Below are 21,392 nucleotides of genomic sequence, written 5' to 3'. Positions count from 1 at the left end.
TTACTAATTGTTGAATTGTTGAAAGGGGCAGTAAGGAAATTATGTTTAGGTTGTTGAGTCTTTATTAACATGCATATAGATATGAGATAGATGTCGTGATGCAATACATTTTTTTCAGGTGTTTATATCGAGTGCACTTTTATATCTAAGGTTCAAATTTGGTTTCAAAAATGTCTTACAAGGAAACAGCCTTCTGTAGAAAGCCCTCACACTATTGTTGTCTTGAGAGATGAATGCTTTTCCACAGGTACATAATGTGCACCTTCGTCTTGAATGAAGACTGCAAACTGGATTTAACCAGCACAAATGCAGTAGTGCACATCTCTTTTCCTCGATGAACACGCTTGAATACAATGTTTGAAATAAAAAGTGATTTGTAGCATCATCTAAAGCAATCTGATCCATGCAACCCTTAAGTAGCAGCAAAAGCAAGCTTCATGCTGACTTACTGAATTAAGGCATCCGGTGAGAACTAAAGGATGTTAAATCAGTTTTATTGAGCCAACTTGGGCAATTCAATACACTTAAGTTAGTAAGGCCACAGCATAGAATTGCACTTGTTTACAATTTATACACATGTGAGACAAACAAAGAAATGCATAAAAAAAAAAAAGCTCAGATAAACAAACATAAAATGTTTTGGCACCGCGGGCAAGAGGTGAAGAAAACACCAAAAATCAATACTACCGAAATCTGATATCTCCGCAAAGATATTTCCAAGCAAACTATTTCTACACAAGGTGATACAAATGATGCAGTTAAATTATTAGTGAATTGAATCAATATTTCAAACTTATATATATTATAGCATTTGTTTGTGCAGATATTCTGAGTGAAATCAGAGTAAAGTTCTCGGTTGTTACAGGATGTCAGTGGAGTTTGGCTACAGGCACTGATGGCACGTCTGTGGTTGTTCAGGAAAGGCTCGTGTGTCTTGTTGGCATTGAAAAACTCGGACACGGCCAAAACTAGAGTGTCTGGTTACGGCCGTTCACTAAAAGAGTCCGTGAGGGATTCATCAATGACATGAGATGTTGGCAAATGGCTTTCACAACAAGTTTGGCCTGGTTTTTGGTCAACATGTTTTGGCCTCCAAATGAAAGTGAAATGTTTCTCATATTAACATACAAGTTGGACTTTTTGTGGTTTTGGATCATGTTGTAACTTGTACACTAACTAGAGTCAGTCCTTGTCCTGTGGTTTGCACAGAGGAGTGTGTGTTAGATGTATTTGGAAATCATTAGGCATTTTGGAACTTATTCAAATCCTATTCAATTAAAAACAAAACCTAAAAAAAAGAAGAAAAAAAAAACCCATTGAGGATAGTTTACAATATATGCTTTTGAAAATCAGCAGGTTAGAACTCATTGGAAGAGCACTCGTTCGTTCATTCATTCATTCTCTTTTCTTTCTGAAGTTGATACTCCTTCATATCCTACTCTTTTCCTCAATTCATAACCAGTATTCATCTCTGTATTGCAACATTATGACTGCGTCCAGACTAAAAGAGGGGGGAAAAGAGCAGAGATTAAAATGGATGTAGTATGCTTTGTTTACGACACATTTAATTAGCACATAAATTGCTTAAAGAACACTTAAATCACAGGGACGACTATCATTTTGTACAATTGCTGCCCCTGGAGTGAAAGAGCCTGTAAATACTGTGATACTCACTAATAATGACGATAATGATGATCACAATCACGGCTATCAAAATGGCCCACATCTGCAAAATCAACAAACAAGTATACATTGTCATTTGGTGCCTATGATGGCGCTTTCAGATCACTTGCCCATTTATTTAATATATTATTTGCTACCTGCTTTGGTTTAATCTCAACTCTTTAATATTCTGTGTGTGTGTGTGTGTGTATATATATATTTCCTATATTTTTAACTTTAACTGTAATGACGTTTTGGAATAACAAAAATAAATCTCACTGTATTTTAACCATCGGCTGCATATTAGTTTCTCTGTTTTTGAGTGAGAATTTTGAGCTAATGGAAAACAGGAAAAGTAATTATCTGACTATATTATTTTGAATAATTATGTATTATATTTAAATATATGTATTTGCTAATAATTATACATGTATTTATTATTTTTTTAATAATTAGTTGATATTTATCCATTACAACTAGCCTGGAAATCCAGACCTAAATCTGAAAGATTAATGGTCTGGCATCGACTAATGAAAATCGGCCAGCTCGAGGGGCGGCACCAAGCATGCATTTGAAAATCTCACTGCACGCAATTGGATAACACTACGACCAATCACAACAAGCCCCATACGCTTAGCTACCAGCGGAGATAACTGGCAGATTAGACTCTTGCCGTATCCGGTCGGCAAAACAGCAAAAACGCCCTTCTTGCAAAGGAACGATTCGAGCGCAGTCTTCTGTTCCTCTTTTAGATAAAAAGCCAAGTCTAACTCGTTCATTGTAGCGGCCAAAGCCGTTTCAAACAACTGGTGTTCATCCATAGCCATCTTGCAATGTTTACTAATGACTTTGACATCACAGCGCTGTCGTCATCTCGCCTCTGGCCCGCCTATATCAGATAACCCGATGTGATTGGTGCAGCTTGGATAGAAGGGCATATTTAATGAGCATCATTACTCGACACGCCAGAGTAATCTTGCTGAGCAAATTCAACTTGTGCTTTCGCGAGAACTCTGGATTTCCAGGGAACATTACAGCTGCACAAAAAACAAAACTTCCAATCATCTCTAAAGCCTTAAAGGGATAGTTCACCCAAAAATGGAAATTCTGTCATCATAGACTCACCCTCAAGTTGTTTCAAACCTGTATGAATTTCTTTTTTCTGCTGAACACAAAAGAAGATATTTTGAAAAAAGTCTGTAACCAAACAGTTGACGTGTCCATTTACTTCCATAGTATTTTTTTTTCCTACTATGGAAGTAAATGGACACGTCAACTGTTTGGTTACAGACATTTTTCAAAATATCTTCTTTTGTGTTCAGCAGAAAAAAGAAATTCATACAGGTTTGAAACAACTTGAGGGTGAGTAAATGATGACAGAATTTTCATTTTTGGGTGAACTATCCCTTTAATATCTATTATAAAACGCATTTAAACTAAATGTGTGCATGATATGAGTGCTGAACTCGTATGTCTCCTTGTTTTACCTTGACGTTCTTCCACCAGTACTTCCTCTTGAGTTTGGCGGCGCTGGTCTCAAACTGGGCAGCACCGGCCTGCAGAGCATCGGCCCGATTGTCCAGGTCAGAGAGCTTCTGGTCTCGCTCCAGGACCTTATCGACGTTCACCCTCATGATGTCCACCACCTGGAGGGGGGAGACTGCTGTTAGAAGAGGAAGAACTCTGCAAAAGTGATGCTAATGGCTGGAAAAGGTCAAGGAATCTTGCCATGTGTGTAAACACACAGCTGTCCGAACACCAGGGGAAGTTTATTAATCGATTTAATGATGCGAGACTTCTTAAAACCAGTCAAGCAACAGGAGATGTACTTCGATGATCAGCGTTTCACACTAACAGCACTGAAAGAAACCTGACATAATGGGAAGTTTCCAGCGACATTTGTCTGTCCACACTGAAAGTGCAGGATACAAAAACAAAAACATATTTGATATTTCAGACTGATTTTATTGTGGGCGGAGCTCAATGTGAAATGACAAGAAGTTTTGTTGCTGGTTAAGAAAAGAAATAATCAGGACTGAAAACTAAATACACTTATCTTCTTCGAGGCAAGATTTGTCCAACTAGGTCAAGGCTCATTTCTCAGGATTATCCAACATTTGGGAAACCAGTCTTAACTGGTATTAATATATATTTATATGTTAACTTCCGCATTAACTGCTACTGGAAAATAACGATGACTCATCTTGTCTGGAGGGGCATTTTTCTACTATTGTTTTTTCTCTCCAGTCAAACACTCATTAGAATGAAACACACTTTAAACGTATGACTGTGTTTGAAGACTCAATATAAACTCTGTTTTCCTACTGGAATCAACAGCATTTAGTTTGTTTTACAGAATCATTTGAGACTAAAAGCACTTTGATCCGTTCACAATTGAGTAAGAGGTATGTTTTAAGTTTATTATCTTTATTTATCAAAAGTAAAAATCTCTAGAGCATGACATCCTGTTGCTCATATTTGGTCTGAACAATTCTTCCATCTTCAGCAGAAGAAATGGAAAGCATAAAACCCCCCTGCTGTAATAGAATTACATAACAGTCAATGGCAACGGCACACAAACATCTCAGCCTCCTCACATATGCTCTAGTGCTCCACAAACCCTGTTGCAGGATGCCGGAGCTCCACCCATTGAAGAGAGACCAGCGTGTGCAGATCCATGTTTCTCTTACATAAGCATAGTGACGGGGCGTTACATAACCAGCCGGCAGCCTATGAGCTCAACCCAGACTGAACGAAGATGTATGCTGGGAGAGGTCAACAGTCATTGAGTGCACGGAGACCTGCATATGTCCCGATATAAACTTCCTCAAACAGAAATCATGCATATGACTGCGGTGAGCAGCAGAAGAGAAGTGGAAACACTGCTGAAGGATTACACCGTGCTCTTCAGGGAGTAAAAACACAGAAAAAAGAGAGATCCACAGAGTCAAAGAGAAACTAGCATCTTCTGTATCTTTTAACTTACCTGAAATATCATTTTTTAATTATATATATATATATATATATATATATATATATATATATATATATAACTAAAACACATACATACCTGTATATACATACATATACATAGCACCGGTCAAAAGAAAAAGTCAACAAGCTTGCATTTATTTTGATCAAAACTACAGATTTATTTTATTGTGAAATATTATAATTTAAAACAATGGTTTTCTATTTTAATATACATTAAAATATAATTTATCCTTTTTATATATGATCCTTCAGAAATCATTGTAATATGCAGATTTATTATCAATGTTGGAAACACTTGCTGGTTAATATTTTTTTTCTTTGATGAATAAAAAGTTTAAAAAAGAACAGCGTTCATTTAAAACAGAAATCTTCTGAAACAATATACACTATCGTTCAAAAGTTTCGGGTCAGTAATATATATATATATTTTTTTTTTTGCCAAACATTCATACTTTTATTCAGCAAGGATGAGTTAATTGATTTAAAAAAAGTAATAGTAAAGATTTATATTGTTAGAAAAGATTTCTATTTTGAATAAATGCTGTTCTTTTAAAATTTGTATTCATCAATGAATCCTGAAAAAAGCATCAGAGGTTCCAAAAACATATTAAGTAGCACAACTGTTTCCAACATTGATAATAAATCTGTATTAGAATGATTTCTGAAGGATCATGTGACACTGAAGACTGGAGTACTGATGCTGAATCACAGAAAAAAAAAAAATAGATTTTAAAGTATATTAAAATAGAAAACCATTATTGTAAATTGCAATAATATTTCACAATATTACTTTTTTTTGATCAAATAAATACAGGCTTGGACACAAGACACGTCTTTCAAAAACATAAAAATTAGTGATGTTTCCAAACTTTTGACCGGTACTGTATATGCTTAATATTTTTGCGGAAAACATAACACTTTTTTAAAAAAAATTTCCAGGATTCTTAGATAGCTCAAAAGAAGATTCATTTAAATTTTAAAAAATGTTTTTTTACATTTTAAAAGTCTTCACTGTCAATTGAATGCATTCTTGCAGAATAAAAGTTAATTTCTTGTAAAAAAAAAAAAAAATTAATATTAATTTGAACAAACCACTAACCGCACTAAATTGACATTTATATTATACTACTATACTGTTTTTCAAAGGAACGCAAAACATTTTTGAGAGAACGCAAATCATTTTCCACCTTTGCATAGTGGTGTGATTATAGTCAGGGTATGAAATTAACATCCTACTTTTTTGTGAGGTTTTGTAGTGTGTTCACACTGAACATTCCCAAAAGAAAAAGCACTTTAAATACCCGGATGATGCAAATGATAAACCAAAAAAAAAAAAAAACGCTTCATGCACTCAACTCAGCGGAGGGGGAGGGGCTTCAGAAGCCGATGTTGAATGATAAAATAACTTTATAAGTTTCATACAACACACAATTGAGTACATGATGCATCAGTGCAAGTGTCTATTGCACCCCTTGGAACACAACTAAAGATATGCACTTGAAGAAACATTTGATTAAATAGACTGATGAAAGAAAAGCTGTCGATGTGTATGTCTGGCGAAACAGTTTGTGTCATTACAAAATGTATTCAATGGTAGAAGAGTACAAACTCGCATTTTATATAATTGTAATATTGTAGTCATGTCTGACAGGGTGGAGTTTCAAGGTACAATTAAATATTCATTGTACTCTGTACTCGTTGTCATTAGTTGTCCTGAAATTGTGTAACTGTTCACATCACAAAGGAACCATCCCTGAGAAGATCGAGACGGAAATGAAGTGGACTATTTCTAGCTGTCCATGAGGAACACTGGGAGATGGTGTCAGGTGTGTCCTCTTACCTCATCCACCTGTGCCTGTGTTTGATGAAGCCTGCGGTTACTCCCAGCAGAGCTAGAGCCATCTGCACCCGGGGCGGACCTGAGAGAGAGAGAGAGGGAGAGAGGGAGAGAGGGAGAGAGAGAGAGAGAGAGAGAGAGAGAGAGAGAGAGAGAGAGAGAGAGAGAGAGAGAGAGAGAGAGAGAGAGAGAGAGAGAGAGAGAGAGAGAGAGAGAGAAAGACACTCTTACATTACATAAAAAAAACCCTTTGTCAGGACAGCTGGAAAAGTCCAGGCAAACAAATGGAAAACCTTCTTGAGCAGTTCGTATCAATTTTTTTTTAAGTGAATAAAGCTTAGCATAACATATTCATTACTGCCGCTAATGTGATGTGAGCCGCGTGAAGCATCTGTTAAGCTCATAAAGGGTCCTGTTATGTCATTCTAACAGAAATCTAGTGTGACAAACAGCCTGTGATATTCTACTGCCACCTAGGGGCTGAGAGACGACATTAATGGAGCTCCATTCAACCGGAGAACTGTTACAACTACACATAAACATTCTCAAAGTCCTGTTTTCAGAATAACACACCATACAGAGGATTTTACAAGAGGATCATAAATTCATTTCATAAATTGAGTTAACAGGAACAGGAACATATGTAGAAGCATTTGACTAAAGACGAAAATGGGATGTATAAAACACTCAAGCTCAAACGAGTGTATTAAAGCGCTTAATATCAAGTTAAGCGCTCTGTAAACATCCAAAGACAATGTGAACCAGTTCATAATGAAAACGACATACAGTACCAGTCAAAAGTTTGGAAACATTACTATTTTTAATGTTTTTGAAAGGAGTCACTTATGCTCATCAAGCCTGCAGTTTAAAAAAAACAAAAACAAAAAAAAAAACAGTAATATTATGAAATATTATTACAATTTAAAATAATGGTTGTCTTTTTTAATATATTTTAAAATGTAATTTATTTTTGTGATGCAAAGCTGAATTTTCATCAGCAAGTACTCCAGTCTTTGATGATCCTTCAGAAATCATTCTAATATGATGATTTGATACTCAGTTATTATCAATGATGGAAACAGTTGTGCTGTTTAATATATTTTTTGGAATACTTATTTCAGGATTCATTGATGAGTAAAACGTTAACAGCATTTATTCATAAAAACAGCATTTATTCAAAATAAAAACATTTCTAACAATATAAATTGTTACCATCACCTTTTATCAATTTAACGCATCCTTGTTGAATTAAAGTACTAATTTCTTAAAAAAAAAAATAGTTATTGTTCCCAAACTTTTGAACGGTAGTGTATATTGTTACAAAAGATTTCTATTCTAAATAAATACAGTTCTTTTTAACTTTTTATTCATCAAATAATCCTGAAAAAAGTATCTCAGGTTAAAAAAGAAATATTAAGCAGCACAACTGTTTCCAACATTGATCATAAATCATCATATTAGAATGATTTCTGAAGGATCATAAGACACCAAAGACTGGAGTACTTGCTGATGAAAATTCAGCTTTGCATCACAAAAATAAATTACATTTTAAAGTATATTAAAAAAGAGAACCATTATTTTAAATTGTAATAATATTTCATAATATTGCTGTTTTTTTGTTTTTAACTGCAGGCTTGATGAGCATAAGAGACTTCTTTCAAAAACATTAAAAATAGTAATGTTTCCAAACTTTTGACTGGTACTGTATACCTATTCTGCATGAACCACGACTTACAGTAGTCCCAAAAATGTCTGACTCTGAACATCATTGCATTAGATATCCAAATCTCTAATCATAATTTCTCACAATTAACCGAGTCATTTTTGCTCAATGACGTTTAATCTGGTGTCAAAGTTTCTATGAAACAGAGTTTATTTGTAAAGGTAAACTCTGAATCTCTACACAGAGCACTGTCAGGAGAAATGGGGTACGTTGGGGTACTTTAGGAGTCTAACAGCTTCTCACAACTGTTTTTTAACCTGCCAACTTCTAAAAGGTGCATTTCAGTATCTTAGAGTAGTGATATGTTCCCTTAAAATACTACTATGAACTTTTAGGGGTAAATAAGGCACAAAGCTGTTGTACACCTAAAGGTACCGTACAAGTTTTGCAAAAAAAATTCTGAGTGTGTGTTTTAAAGGTCTCAAGCCAGGCTTTAAAGTGATGGTTCGGAGTAATTTCAACTTAGGGTCCTTTGCACCATGACCTCGAGCCAAACACACCCCCCAGAAGCCTTTCTAACTTCTACCAAACTTCTACAGTAGTACAAATAGGTTCTGTACTCATAAAATGAGGCATTGGAAAGTTTGTAAGTACCTCAGGAGTTTATTTAAATAACACTTGCCTGATGGCTAATGCTACCGCTAACCCGGACGTCGAGCTGACTTCCGAGATTTGGGAAAAGCCTGTAAAAGTCCTGGCAGAAAGCGATCCATAAGGATGCAGTGTAACGACGCCCAGCTCCAAGAATGCACTAATATTTTGTTGGTAATACCAGTTTGCAACAATTATTAGTTAACACTAAGTTGTCAACACTTCGGAAAAAATAATAAAAAATGTTTGATATACCAAAAAACTTTTAAAAACGTCGTAAAAAAGCCCGTAAAAGTCCTGGCAGAAATAATAATAAAATAAAAATAAAAAAATAAAAAATGCATCGCTTTCTGCCAGGACTCTTACGGGGTTTTCCCAAATCTCGGAAGTGACCTTGACGTCCGGGTTAGCGGTAGCATTAGCCGTCAGACAAGTGTTATTTAAATAAACTCCTGATGTACTTACAAACTTTCCAATGCCTCGTTTTATGAGTACAGAACCTATTTGTACTACTGTAGAAGTTTGGTCCATTCTGGGCATTATTAGTGGGGTAATTTACCAGATACATCCTTGGATCCATTAGCGCCTGCATATGCATAACTTACTGCATATGCATAACGACCAAGGGGAAAAAGGCTTCTGGGGGGGGTGTTTGGCTCGACGTCATAGTGCAAAGGACCCTAGGTTGAAATTACTCCGATTCACCATCCTTTTAACTGCCGTCTAATGCTGCGGATAAAGAGTGACGACAGGAGACTGGAAGAGAAGCATCAGGACTCAATATAGAGCAAAGAAAAACACACACATTCCACACCAAGACGTGGAAGGTACCGAAAGCCTCCAGGTCATGTGACTGGCAGAAATCTCACTGCAGAGATCCTCCAGTGTAAGAAACACACGCCACTTTCTAAATGCTGACTTATTAGAGGTGTGTAAATCAGACGTTTCATCACAATACAACCTGACATCAATCAAATATGATATTTGCGACAACTCAAAACATGATTCAATTACAATTGATGAGATTCATGAGACTGCAATTAATATTTAAAAACCGGCTACATTTCTATCAACTCACAGATTCAAAGCAAAAAAATATTATGAACATTGTACTTGAACTTTCTGAAAAGTGCAATACCTGTAATCCAACTGGGACATCCAGAACAAAAATATACTTTAGTTTTTTGTTAAAAAATATAGAATAATAAATGATTCTGAAGAACACATTATTTGATGTTTATTGATGTTAAGTTTTCAGGTTGATATAACTATATATTACCAAGTTGAGCAAAGCGTTTTTGTTTTTTAAATAGTTTTTTGTTAAAATGACTTTTAGATTTGTGACATTACTTTATGTAGGCTAGTGCTAAAACTGCTTTCAGAAGTTGTAGTGATGCTTTCTTTACCCAGAAAGAATGTGAAACATATATTGGTTATATCATTTTCAGATTTTAAATATAATTAAAATGTATTTTACAAACTTTTATTGCATCACATATCGAATATCACATTATTTAAAAAGTTACCGCAGACACATATTGCATTTTTCTTCAATATCATGCAGCCCTAGATCATGATCATATCATTACTCATTTGATTGATGCATCAATCCATACCGATGTATCACACACACCCCTGCTATTTATAGAGATATCATTTGTGCTGATGCTATAAAACTATACAAGTAATTAAACACAACTGTTTAATTTTCTGTTCTCAAACTTGATTTTCCAATTGGAAAACTATTCCAATTCTATTTCATTTATTCTAAAGTTCTGTCTAAAACTGTAAACTATGCCTAGCATTACACATAATCATGTCAATATTAATAACATCCAGGGAACTGGTAAGTTCTGAGAGCTAATCTGACACAGACTTCAAATTAAGTCACACACACATCCTCACCAGTACAATAAAGCAATAAAAGGTGAATATTTCATAACTGTTCATTAATAAATCGATAAACAACATCATAAAGCATAACAAACCAATACTTAAAGAGCATTTAATATGATCATAACATTAACAAGTTTCATTTCTGATTAATTTACTGTACATTTAGGCTACTAATGATCTGTTAAAAGTCATATAATTTTTGCTAAAGTTCATTGGAGCAAAACAAGAATTTTTAAATTATGTGGGATGGAAATTATTCTCAGCTCAGGTAAAATCCTGGATCAACCAAAGAGGTTAAAATAGCCTATATATTTAAATAAATAATATATTTAATTACAATTAATATACACGTAATAAAGTTGATCATGCACTGTTTATTACGTCACCAAAAATATCAGTCTACAACATTCAATCAAAGCATATTAACTGAACTGCAATCAGGCTGTTGAAATTATGTGAAATCATATTTGGTGAGGCTAATTTAACTATGCTTATTTTATTAATCGTTTTATATTAAATCTCCACATTTGCGCCGCAACTTTGATAAGCATCCGCATTTAAAAAGTCAAAAGACAATACGATTATGTAATTTAAACAACAAAGACAAATCATATATGATATTATAATGGTAAAATGTGTGTATTTAGACTCAGTTTAACGTTTCAAGTTTTCCCAAACTTTGTTGTCAGAAAAAAGCTGTTATTAGCCGTTAGCATGTAGCGGATATACTAATATATACGGTCTAAAACTCTTTAATTGACAATAAAGTTCACTATTGGCGTTATTTGCTCCGATTCCAACTAAAAGCGACTTAAATTAAACTCCGAGAGTGAAAAAAAGTAAAAGTAAAAAGTCAGTAAGCTAATCTGCTACGCTAACCTGTTGGTTTAACTTAGCAGCATTCACACCCATTAGCACGACACACTTTCCAAACACACCCAGAAAGACTGATATTCATGAACATGTAAAACACGACATTACATATAACGTTAGGTACTGTATATGGACTCATTGAGCTCGTGCGAGTGATGTTGGTGTAATTTTACTTACATGTTTGTTGAGTTTATGTGTGATGTGTGAAGGCCCCGATTATACTCCAGCTGCTACTGTGAGCGCGCGAGTGTGTGTTTGCGCGCGTGCACAGAAAAATTCCAGACAAATTGAAAGTGACTTTCCATATAGTATTAATATTTGTATAAATTATATATATATAAACATAGTACACTGTATAGTACGTTACTTTTATTTATTGTAATAGGCTATATATAAATACAGAAATAAATATGCATTTAATTATAATTGTAACATTAATGTATGATAAAACTATAGTACTATATATATTGCTGTTTCATAGCAGAGGGAGTTTATACAAGTTACATCATATAAACAAAGAAAAGTTGCAGAAAAAAGGGACAGTATGAGCAACATTTCTCTTTTAAGATTTTATTTTACAGCAGAAATTATATAAAGCATTCAGAAAACATTTCCCATATTTTAAGGGCAATTCAAAATGTTTTGCATGGCTTCAGCAGCTGAATATTTATTTTTATTTTTTTAAAACATATCCAACAATTCAGTGATGCTCTCACATGCACAGTTACAAAACAAAAAATTAAAAAAATAAATCAAAGTAAATAAATAAAACTCACAAGAAGGACAGAAAGAGGGAGACGGCCGAGAAAACAGAACATGAGGCAAAACTCATTGGAGGAGGAAGAGGAGGAGGATACGAAGGGCACAAAGCATGAAAGAGAGAGAGAGAGAGAGAGAGAGAGAGAGAGAGAGAGAGAGAGAGAGAGAGAGATTGAGGGGGAAACAGAGGTCTAATACTAGCTTAACATGCAGAGTGTTGAAAGCCCACTGCCCTGTAAGAAATATGGGCTCATATTTTATCTTTTTTTTTATTATCTTCATTTTAAAATGATGAAAACGTGCATTAGGGCTGGGGAATATGAAATCAATGTCCACAGACCACTGAACACCTCTCTCTGTGTACCTGTAATTGCATAAGAGGAAGTGAACTAAGCATGTCCCAATGTTTTTTTTTTCCCCGTTTTTTTTTTTTTTTACTTATCCATATTCTTTCAACCTAAAGAGCTCAGCTAAAATCAAAGTGTTTATTGCTCTGTACTTGTAAGTGAAAAGCTTATAATCGAGTGGTTTTTCGGTTCAGTTTAAGCCTAACCTGCATTTCTGGAGTTCCAAAGAGAGGATTTAGGACATCGTACAAACTTCCAACTGCACCAGTAGTGTTTTCCCTCGTTCAGCTAAAACCTTCACGTGTGCTCATGTGTTCATCCGCCAAGAGACATCACACACACACACGCTTATAACGTACCAGGGCTTGGAGAGGGAATTCAACTCGGATGGTGAGCTGTACAAAGTGCATATTTCTCTTATCTGATGCAAAAATACGGAAAGCATGATCCGGTCGACGTAGATGCACGAGTACTGAGCTGTTTCATAAGAGGACGGGATCTCCCACCTTATTCTGAAGGTATTTGGCGCTGAGGTATACTTATCATGCATTCCCAATCCCATGGGGATATGGCAATACTAAATGAGCGATGATACCTGCACGAACGATGATACCTGCTCAGTTTTGGAAAAATGGTCTAAAAACTCTATAAACACACACGCGGTCTGTCCTGTTCCCCGAGTGACAGTCTGTCTCTGAAAGCAGTGGTTTGTAACAAAGTGAACGTTGTAGTAATGTACATATTCCCAGTGGTTTCTCCTGTTGATTCTGAGCTGAACCTGGAGACTTAAGCTAACCTAATCTAGTCTCCATGCGAAACACCCTCTCCCTGTTTTAGCACCCTGAGTAAAAACTACAAAAGGGAGGCAGATTTTTCCCTTCCCCAAGATGAACGACCCAAACAGAAAGTTACTGAGATACATATACCCGGTGATCCATAAACAGCTTTTCCTGGTGAATTTTGACTCTCGCTTATAATAATTTCCTGAAGTTTAATGTTGGATGAATGTGATGTGGATTAAAAGGGATGTAAAAGACCAACTCGCCGGCCAGCTTTGCAAGGAGTTGTGCTCTTGAATCTAGCGATGGTTTCCGGACTAAATTATTACATAATGCGCCAACTTCCCCGAGCACGTCCTACTTTCCTGGCCCAGTTTAGATCAGACATGGAAAAGAGAAAGAAAAGTACACAAAATGAAAGAAATAATGAAAGGAAAGCATGCATAGTCTGTTACTGGGTCACTCAAATTCGCTTTAGGACACGTAATGTGAACCAAAGGGAACGAGTGGGGGACAAAATGACAGGTGCCTTTACTCTGCATCCACATTTAAGGAGTGAAAAGGGAGTTTGAGAGGAGGAAACAGACCTGGGCTCCTGTTCGGACGGTAAAACCAGCCTTTAGCGTTGCATACCATTAAAAAAAACAGAGCAATTGGTTCATGTCGACTTCTTTAGGAACACTCTCCTGATATTGGTTGAATTTTTAGGCACTTTCTATAATAATACTGATACAGAGTCTCTGAGATCACGAGGAAAATGTTTAAACAATGGATCTAAATGTGGGGAATTGAAATGCAACTATAGATAAGCACCACATTTCTTCTTTCTTTTCTTTTTTTTAACAGGCAAAATGTGCTGGTGTAAGTTAAAATGATGCCTCTCGTCAGCTGAAATCGCTTTGGAAATTCAGGGGGTCGGTTAGTCTCAAATTTCTTTCAGGGAAATTTGTGAACCTTGTCGCGCTTGATTCCATAGAGCTGACATGAGCATAAAAGAGCAAAAAGTACAAATCAAATCAATATGATTTCGAGTGACTCGACCATGGGGTTTTTGAATGTTGGTAGCAGCCCCCCAAGAAATGAAGAAATCAAAAATAAAGCTATGAATAAGAGTAATATGAACAGATGGCAGTTGTAGATTCTGATGAGGTTTTTCGAGCCACGTTCAGGACCGTTTCTATGCCCTTGATTCCTATTTCAGATGTGACACAAGCATGTAATCACGTGTGTGGGAATCGCCTGCTTGAAATAACCATTCACAACCCTCAAATCAATATCGTTTTTAATTGCATGACCTACTTTTAATCCTGCTAACTCCATCCAGTACTCATGTTGAGTTAAAGTAGATGGTAAAATGTGAGAACACTTTCTAGTCATGTTGTACAAGACAAAAACCGTGGAGACATTTCATCCTCTGTATCACAGCTATAACTGTAGGGTGCATGAGTGAAGTTTGGTCATTCAGTACTAGTTCTCCCAATACTGTGAAAATCTGCTTCTCAAAGGAATAGCTTATTTATGTCCTGTAGAACTGGATTCTGGTCACCAGTGGTAAAAAAAAAAACAACAAAAAACACTATTTAATTCTCGCTAACCCTGAAAAAGAAAGATCCAGTTGTGTCTGACGGATTTGTTTAGCTCTTCCGCTAAATCTACGGTTTTATCGTGAATCATGTCATGCTTCAGAGAATGTTCGGTGAAAGAACATTTCCAAGAAAGTCTTATAGTGAAGTTGCTCAAATCGTATTACAGACCATTGCCACTACATTTTATCTTTACATTATGTTCAATGTCTTAAAGTTTCATGCACATGGCTCCTTCTTCGCAACCAATATTTACAATATTTACATACAATACAACCGTACATCTTGGGTGTTCAAAGAAAACTATACAATAGATTTTTTTTTGTTTGTCTCTTAATGTGTTATAATCCAATTTATGAATAAAATACTATATATTCTTAAATACAATCCTCTTCGGAAAAAGTTTCTGGCTATCAATGTTCCTTCACCCATCTTCGATATGTACAGGGACACCTCAATAGTCAAAAATAAGGATTTTTTTTTAAGCTTCTGTATAGGGACCCTTCAAAAAGTCAAGAAGTCAAGGCAATGTTCAGTGAAACTCCATGGAAAAGCTTGTGGCGGCTTTCTGGAGCTCTTTGAAATCAAACAGTAACAATGAAGAAACGCATCACAACACACACACACACACACGCACGCACGCACGCACGCACAAATGGAAGATAACCTTTGCAAATATATGTCTGGCGCTGTGGCACAATTGATAGAACAATTCACATTAAAAAAGGTCCGGAGATTATTTCAAACCTTTTAAAAGGTTTTAAGCCCACACAAAAAAAAAAAAAAAAAAAAAAAAAAATACAATAAAGGCAAAAAACAATAATGCAAATAAAATAAATAACTGAACTATATAAAAATAATAGTCTTTATAACAATATATTTGGAAACAAACAGGCAACATAGGGCTAGGCTTATACGGGCTAGTTTGATGGTGCCACAATATCACCAATTTGAATGAATGAAAATAAAACACAAAACATTTACGTCAGCATGCAGGAGCGTTTCGCTCAAACACATGCACTGTATCCAGATTCAATTCAACAAACACAGGACACACAAAGTCAGGCCAGCAAAAATGACATTAAGAAAAGGACCCATAAGAAAGTCGAAAACAGTGCACACGAAACAGGTAACCCAGAGGGCTTTGCTTCAGTTCCCCAAGTTGTCGTCAGAAGTCCCCTAACCCCCATAAAGACAAAGGTAAGACACTGATATTTCAAACCCAGCATTTTTGCCCTGACCCCATCTACATTCATATGAAGGTTTCCCTTTGAATGAACGGACAGCATTTGCAAAAACAAAGATTCGTGGAGATTTCAAATACTCTGCATGCATATGGTCACTGAAATGAGGCCTTTTTTTGGTTTACATTTTCTAGGTTTTGTTCTTTTTTTTTTTCCCAAACTGATTGTTGTATTTTTTTTTCCTTTCAAAATATAAAAATGTAATCTGAAGCGCCTTCCAGCATGACGGTTTTCTGCCTTCTATGATCTGTTCGTGTGGCGTGATATTTTACAAGCGTCGTAGGAATAAAAAGCCTTTGCTCCTTGGTCTTCGTTCGTGTTTTTTTTTCCTTTTTTGTAATCTAAAGAAAAAAAATCTATGAAGAGTGCAAAAATGCCATGAAGATAATGTCATATTTTCCCAATAGTTCATCCGTAGCGAGAAAATACACAATGCAGGAGCAGAATCAGTCACAACGCTGCTAGAGTTCAACCGTCGCATTTCCGATGATTTTCCGTGTTCCACTTCTCGTGTAATTTTTGCTTTTTTCGTAAATTGTTCGTCTCTTGTAAAAACGCAGTGAAGAGGAAGAGAACAGTCCGCTCGGAGATGTTACACTGCGACGGGGCTCTTTGCGGCGCTCTCATGTTCCTTGGCCTTTCTCAATTCTTTCGCCCTGAAAATAGACCAAAAAACAGAGTATTGTAGGGTTAGCCTTGATAGATCACAAGCATTCTGGGCCCTCAGAGGAATCACAGACCATTAGCCAATACACCTGCCAGTTTCGTTAGTGTATCCTCACTGGAATCAGCAAAGAACAACAAATATACCCCGCTATTAATCACAAAGACCTTTAAAGCCTCGAGGAACACAGTACACAGATACAGCGGCTTAAAAAGCATTTAGACACTTAAGTCACACTTAATGTCTGAATGTCATTGCATTAGATAACAATAAAATCAAAGCAAGAATCATTCATTTTAAAGACAGATAGTACAAGCACACTTTTCAAGATACTTGGTTTGATTTTTTGCTTCTAATCCAATGACATTCACACATTTCTAAGTGGGATTTAAGTGTCCAAATCTTTTTTGGCTGCTGTATAGAACAAATGTCTTTTAATAGAATCGTGGCTGTGGGAAAAATAATTTTCTTTATCTATTTTTTACATTTAAGAGTCTACAATCAGATTACAAAGCAAACACATTACTATTATAAATTAATAAAAACCTGGCCTTTAAATCCAAAGTACACCATCCATCTTAACACTAATATTATAGGATCATAACCTAGAAAGTGTGACAATACATAACTCTACAATTCATGCACAATACATCACAGAAATTACATCAAATTCTTAAGGAAATATTTATATTTGTCATCATGTTATACTTCTACAGTATCCAACATTTTAAAGACATTTTAAACCCCCAAACACATCTTTGGCTCACAGTTTGACCCCCGTCCAACCCTCAGCCCCCAAATCGAGCTTATAAAAGCTGAAAGAGATGTATAAAACAGGCAGCCAGGCATTCAAGACATTTTCTCTTCCATAAAGAAAGGATTGTTATTTCAAGCATGCCCTGATAGAAGCAAGGCCTTCATATCTTTAGCATCATGCAATTGCCAAATGCACTACCCAGCAGTCCTTAGTGTTGTCATAAGCATCCTCATTACAAGAGAGATGGAGGAGACTTTTGGGAAGATAGAGGGATTGAAGGAGAGACTGAGAGAGTGAGAGAGAGAGAGAGAGAGAGAGAGAGAGAGAGAGAGAGAGAGAGAGAGAGAGAGAGAGAGAGAGAGAGAGAGAGAGAGGAGAGTGCTTTGTTAGTTTTGCCATTAATGCTTCATCTATATTTATTTGTTAGTTGGATCTATAGTCCTCTCTCTCTCATATAAGGCTCAGTTCAACTCGGGCTCCAGTCAGCCGTCATGCATGCAGGCATAAAGCAATAGAGAAAATAAGATAAAAGAAAAGAGGGAAGGAAAGGAGAGATAGAGTCATAGGGAACAGTAGAGTCCGAAATCAAGGAACATAGACATAGAAAACGGAGAACTAGATGAAAGAAAAGGGAGAGACAGAGAGATAAAAGAAGAGAAATCAAGGGGTACGAACTGATTTACTGAGGCTGCACTCACCCGTTTGAATAGTCTATGGTCCATCAAGGGGCTTTGCATAAACAGCAAAACAACACCAGACAGCTATTAGTACACACTGAGGTACGGTTGGGTTGGGGAAATGGGACCAAACACAATAGGGCTTTCTAACAGAGCCATGAAAACACCAAGGTGCTATCCTATGACTCCTGGCAATCGTGTTGTTGTGACTGAGAGAAATGTGCCCCTAACCCTTTTAAACAGCAGGATATTAAAAATACTGATTCATCTAAAAGGTGCAAGTATACCATAGTGTGAGTTGTGTGCAAGCTAGAAGAACATCAGGGCCGTAGGAACACAATGCGCCTGGTGGAAGCTCTGGCCTTTGGCCTACCTGTGACGGCACCGCAGCAGAAACCGCATGATTTTTCTGGCAGCTTGGTCTTGTCTCTTGGTCAGTAAACTGCTTCTAAAACAAAATGATTAGCATGAGTGGTTATGCACACTTGCAAATAAAACCAGAAATTTCTAGAAGAAAAATGCATGTACAAAAATTTCTGCTATGGCGAGATGCAGGACAAGATGAACGCTAATACTTAGGATTAGGAGTTTGTTCAAATCCTACTCCCAAGTATACAGAAAAAGTAATAAGCTGCTCTACCATAAAATGTCAGCAATTAAGGATCAAACTGCAATTGCTGCAACAGGTTATGTGACAACAAATGGCATACAAAAATAATGATGCTTCTATGTGTACTTGGACTCGAACTGTTAGTGAATTAAATATTTTCCCGGGGTCCGACTGGCGCTGTTTCAACAACAGATTGTCTCTTAAAGTAAACAGGAGGGTTTTGAATGCTGCCATTCTTCAGAACACTGATTTGGCAGTGTGTCACATTTGAAGTGCTGGCAAGTACTTAGTAAGTCATCCAAAACGACAGTACATTTTAGAGCAACAGTCCCTTAGTAGTAACTTGAGGTGCAATGACACTCAATAAATGCTTGCATAACCTCCTGCCATTTATTTCCTATGCAAGAATAATATAAAGATGGAAAGTTTGACTACTGGAGTTGCCAAAGTGCTCACAACAAATATAGTGTGGGTTTATTACACCAAGTTCCTTTTATAAATTGTGATTTGTTATACACTAGGCCAGTGGTTCTCAATTCCAGTCCTCGTGACCCACTGCTCTGCACATTTTGTATGTCTCTCTTATCTGACACACTCAGTTCAGTTCATGGAGTCTCTCCTAATGAGCTGATGATCTGGTTCAGGTGTGTTAAATAAGGGAGACATACAAAATGTGCAGAGCAGTGGGTCACGAGGACTGGAACTGAGAACCACTGCACTAGGCCATAGGTTTTTAACCACTAGGTTTGCCCTGTACGAATGCTTTGTACCTGAGTTTGTGCTGCACCAGTGCAGCTGCAGTGGCTCGGCTGCGTGGGTTCGGCCGGCCGAGCTCTTTGTAGCTGCGGTAATATTGCTGGATCAGCACGGCTGCCCTGCGACTCTGCTGGAACTTCTTCTGTTCGTGGTAGCTGCGGAATTTACTCTGGATAAGGATGGCGGCCAGCGTCATCTTCTTATAAAGTGCATACTGCCAAGAAGACAGAGAAAGAATCTTCTGTCACACGAGAGAGAGCGAGCGAGATCTGTAGCAAACTACCACTTGGCTAATAATAAGGGTGGCTGACAGTTCCTAAGTTGTTTTCAGCTGGGTCATTGCAAGTCAGGATGCTTGGAAAAGTAGCTAAATAACTAAACCGTTCTTAGCAAGCTGCATGATATGAGCTAGCATTCATCTTTGTAGCACTACAAGTTTTGTTCACATCCATAACCTTAAGTATAGGAGATAGTAACAACAGTGATTAAGAAGCACCACTAACAAACGTCCAGTTTAAAGCAGTAGAAGCTGTAGATGAAGCAGAAAGTTTTACCTTCAAGGCTATCCATGTCAGCTTGAGAAAGAGAGAGGAAGAAATGTAAGGTATTTTTGTAAACCGTTTAATAATTGATCATTTAAAAGTGTACAAACAGAGGTTTCTGAGTGTTGTTGGCCTACCTGTTTGTACCTCTTATAACAGCGCTGAATGACAGCAGCTGCCAGTTCCTGCTGCTCCCGAAGCGGACGACCCTGCAGGATGGGGGAAGAGGGGGATAAGGTAGGGTGGAGAGGACAGGAGAGAGATTAGTGTTCACAAGGAGGCCTGCAAGGCCACAGAGATGATGCCATCTGATTCCCTTTGTGCCTGGCCAAGGTGTCCTCTTAGACTGGCAAAGTTGCGTCGATATGCTCTGAGACCTGGGAGAAGGTTATTCTTCAGAGCACGGCGCGCCAGCAGAACACTGGGAGAAATCTGCTCTGAACAACCAATGTGGTGTGGACTCAGGGATATCTGCGCATCCCGTTAAGACAGACAGATAGATAGAGGGAACAATGCAATCATTCCTTATAGCAAGGCCATGCTAAGCTCAAGCAAATTTCCCCATGCTTGTCTACAACACTGACCCTATCTCTGCCTTCTGAGTGCACACCACAACAATCATATCACCTTTCACGTCACAGGACTCCAAAGATCCAGATTAATATACCTTAAGTTCAGGAACACCATACAACACAACACAATACACCAAGACCTTTGAAACCGGACCATCACGAACACTGGCAACACACCACCAATAACCTACATAGGTGACACCTGGTGACTGGCACCTGGGTGAAGCCCTGCCCTACCTTGTACTTGCGGAAGGTGTTCTGGACCTGGCGGGCTGCCTCATAAAGCTCTCTCTGTTCAGGATCAGACAGGGCCAGCTGGGTCAGGTCATGCTCCTCCTTGTTGTGGGAGGCGTTGAGGAGCGCAGTCCATTCAGTGGGGGACTGAAAGCCAAGCTTCCCAAGAGGACCGTCGAGTTCTGGCTGTCCTCCACCGTGGACTGAGGCCAGGCCAGGAGAGTGAGTTAGGGGCTTGTTAAACAGGAACCTGGGAATGATTGGGAAAACAGTTACATACAAGAACCCAAAT

At 37.2% G+C, this 21,392-nt stretch overlaps 2 protein-coding genes across 2 annotated transcripts in view; both read right to left on the bottom strand.

The window, feature by feature from the left end:
* Positions 1-477: 477 nt before the first annotated feature.
* On the bottom strand, positions 478-11,860 carry vamp3 (vesicle-associated membrane protein 3 (cellubrevin)). Its single transcript, XM_081358132.1, has 5 exons — positions 11,754-11,860; positions 6,497-6,575; positions 3,150-3,308; positions 1,675-1,726; positions 478-1,501 (listed from the first exon to the last, which is right to left on the bottom strand). Coding segments are annotated over exons 1-5 (309 nt in total). The 5' UTR covers positions 11,756-11,860; the 3' UTR covers positions 478-1,484.
* A 5,051-nt stretch (positions 11,861-16,911) lies between these two features.
* camta1b (calmodulin binding transcription activator 1b) overlaps positions 16,912-21,392 on the bottom strand; it is a gene marked incomplete at both ends in the record, with an annotated part of 276,422 nt that continues 271,941 nt past the window's right edge. Inside the window, 7 exons of the mRNA XM_081358127.1 lie at positions 16,912-16,944; positions 18,408-18,438; positions 18,760-18,834; positions 19,767-19,966; positions 20,307-20,327; positions 20,432-20,503; positions 21,104-21,350. Of these exons, the coding sequence (XP_081214253.1) occupies positions 16,912-16,944; positions 18,408-18,438; positions 18,760-18,834; positions 19,767-19,966; positions 20,307-20,327; positions 20,432-20,503; positions 21,104-21,350 (679 nt within the window). The remainder of the gene's footprint in view (positions 16,945-18,407; positions 18,439-18,759; positions 18,835-19,766; positions 19,967-20,306; positions 20,328-20,431; positions 20,504-21,103; positions 21,351-21,392) is intronic.

The sequence above is a fragment of the Scardinius erythrophthalmus genome (genome assembly GCF_964197995.2).
Source record: "Scardinius erythrophthalmus genome assembly, chromosome: 25".
Classification (NCBI taxonomy): Eukaryota; Metazoa; Chordata; class Actinopteri; order Cypriniformes; family Leuciscidae; genus Scardinius; species Scardinius erythrophthalmus.
Note: the sequence above shows the minus strand (reverse complement) of the source record. Positions and strands in the feature narration are given on the sequence as shown.

What these genes read in the sequence shown, in the direction of transcription:
- vamp3 (XM_081358132.1), bottom strand. An exon ending in CACAGGCACAGGTGGATGAG is followed by an intron (nt 3,309 to 6,496) that starts GTAAGAGGACAC and finishes TCCCCCCTCCAG; the next exon opens with GTGGTGGACATCATGAGGGT. An exon ending in ACTGGTGGAAGAACGTCAAG is followed by an intron (nt 1,727 to 3,149) that starts GTAAAACAAGGA and finishes TTGATTTTGCAG; the next exon opens with ATGTGGGCCATTTTGATAGC.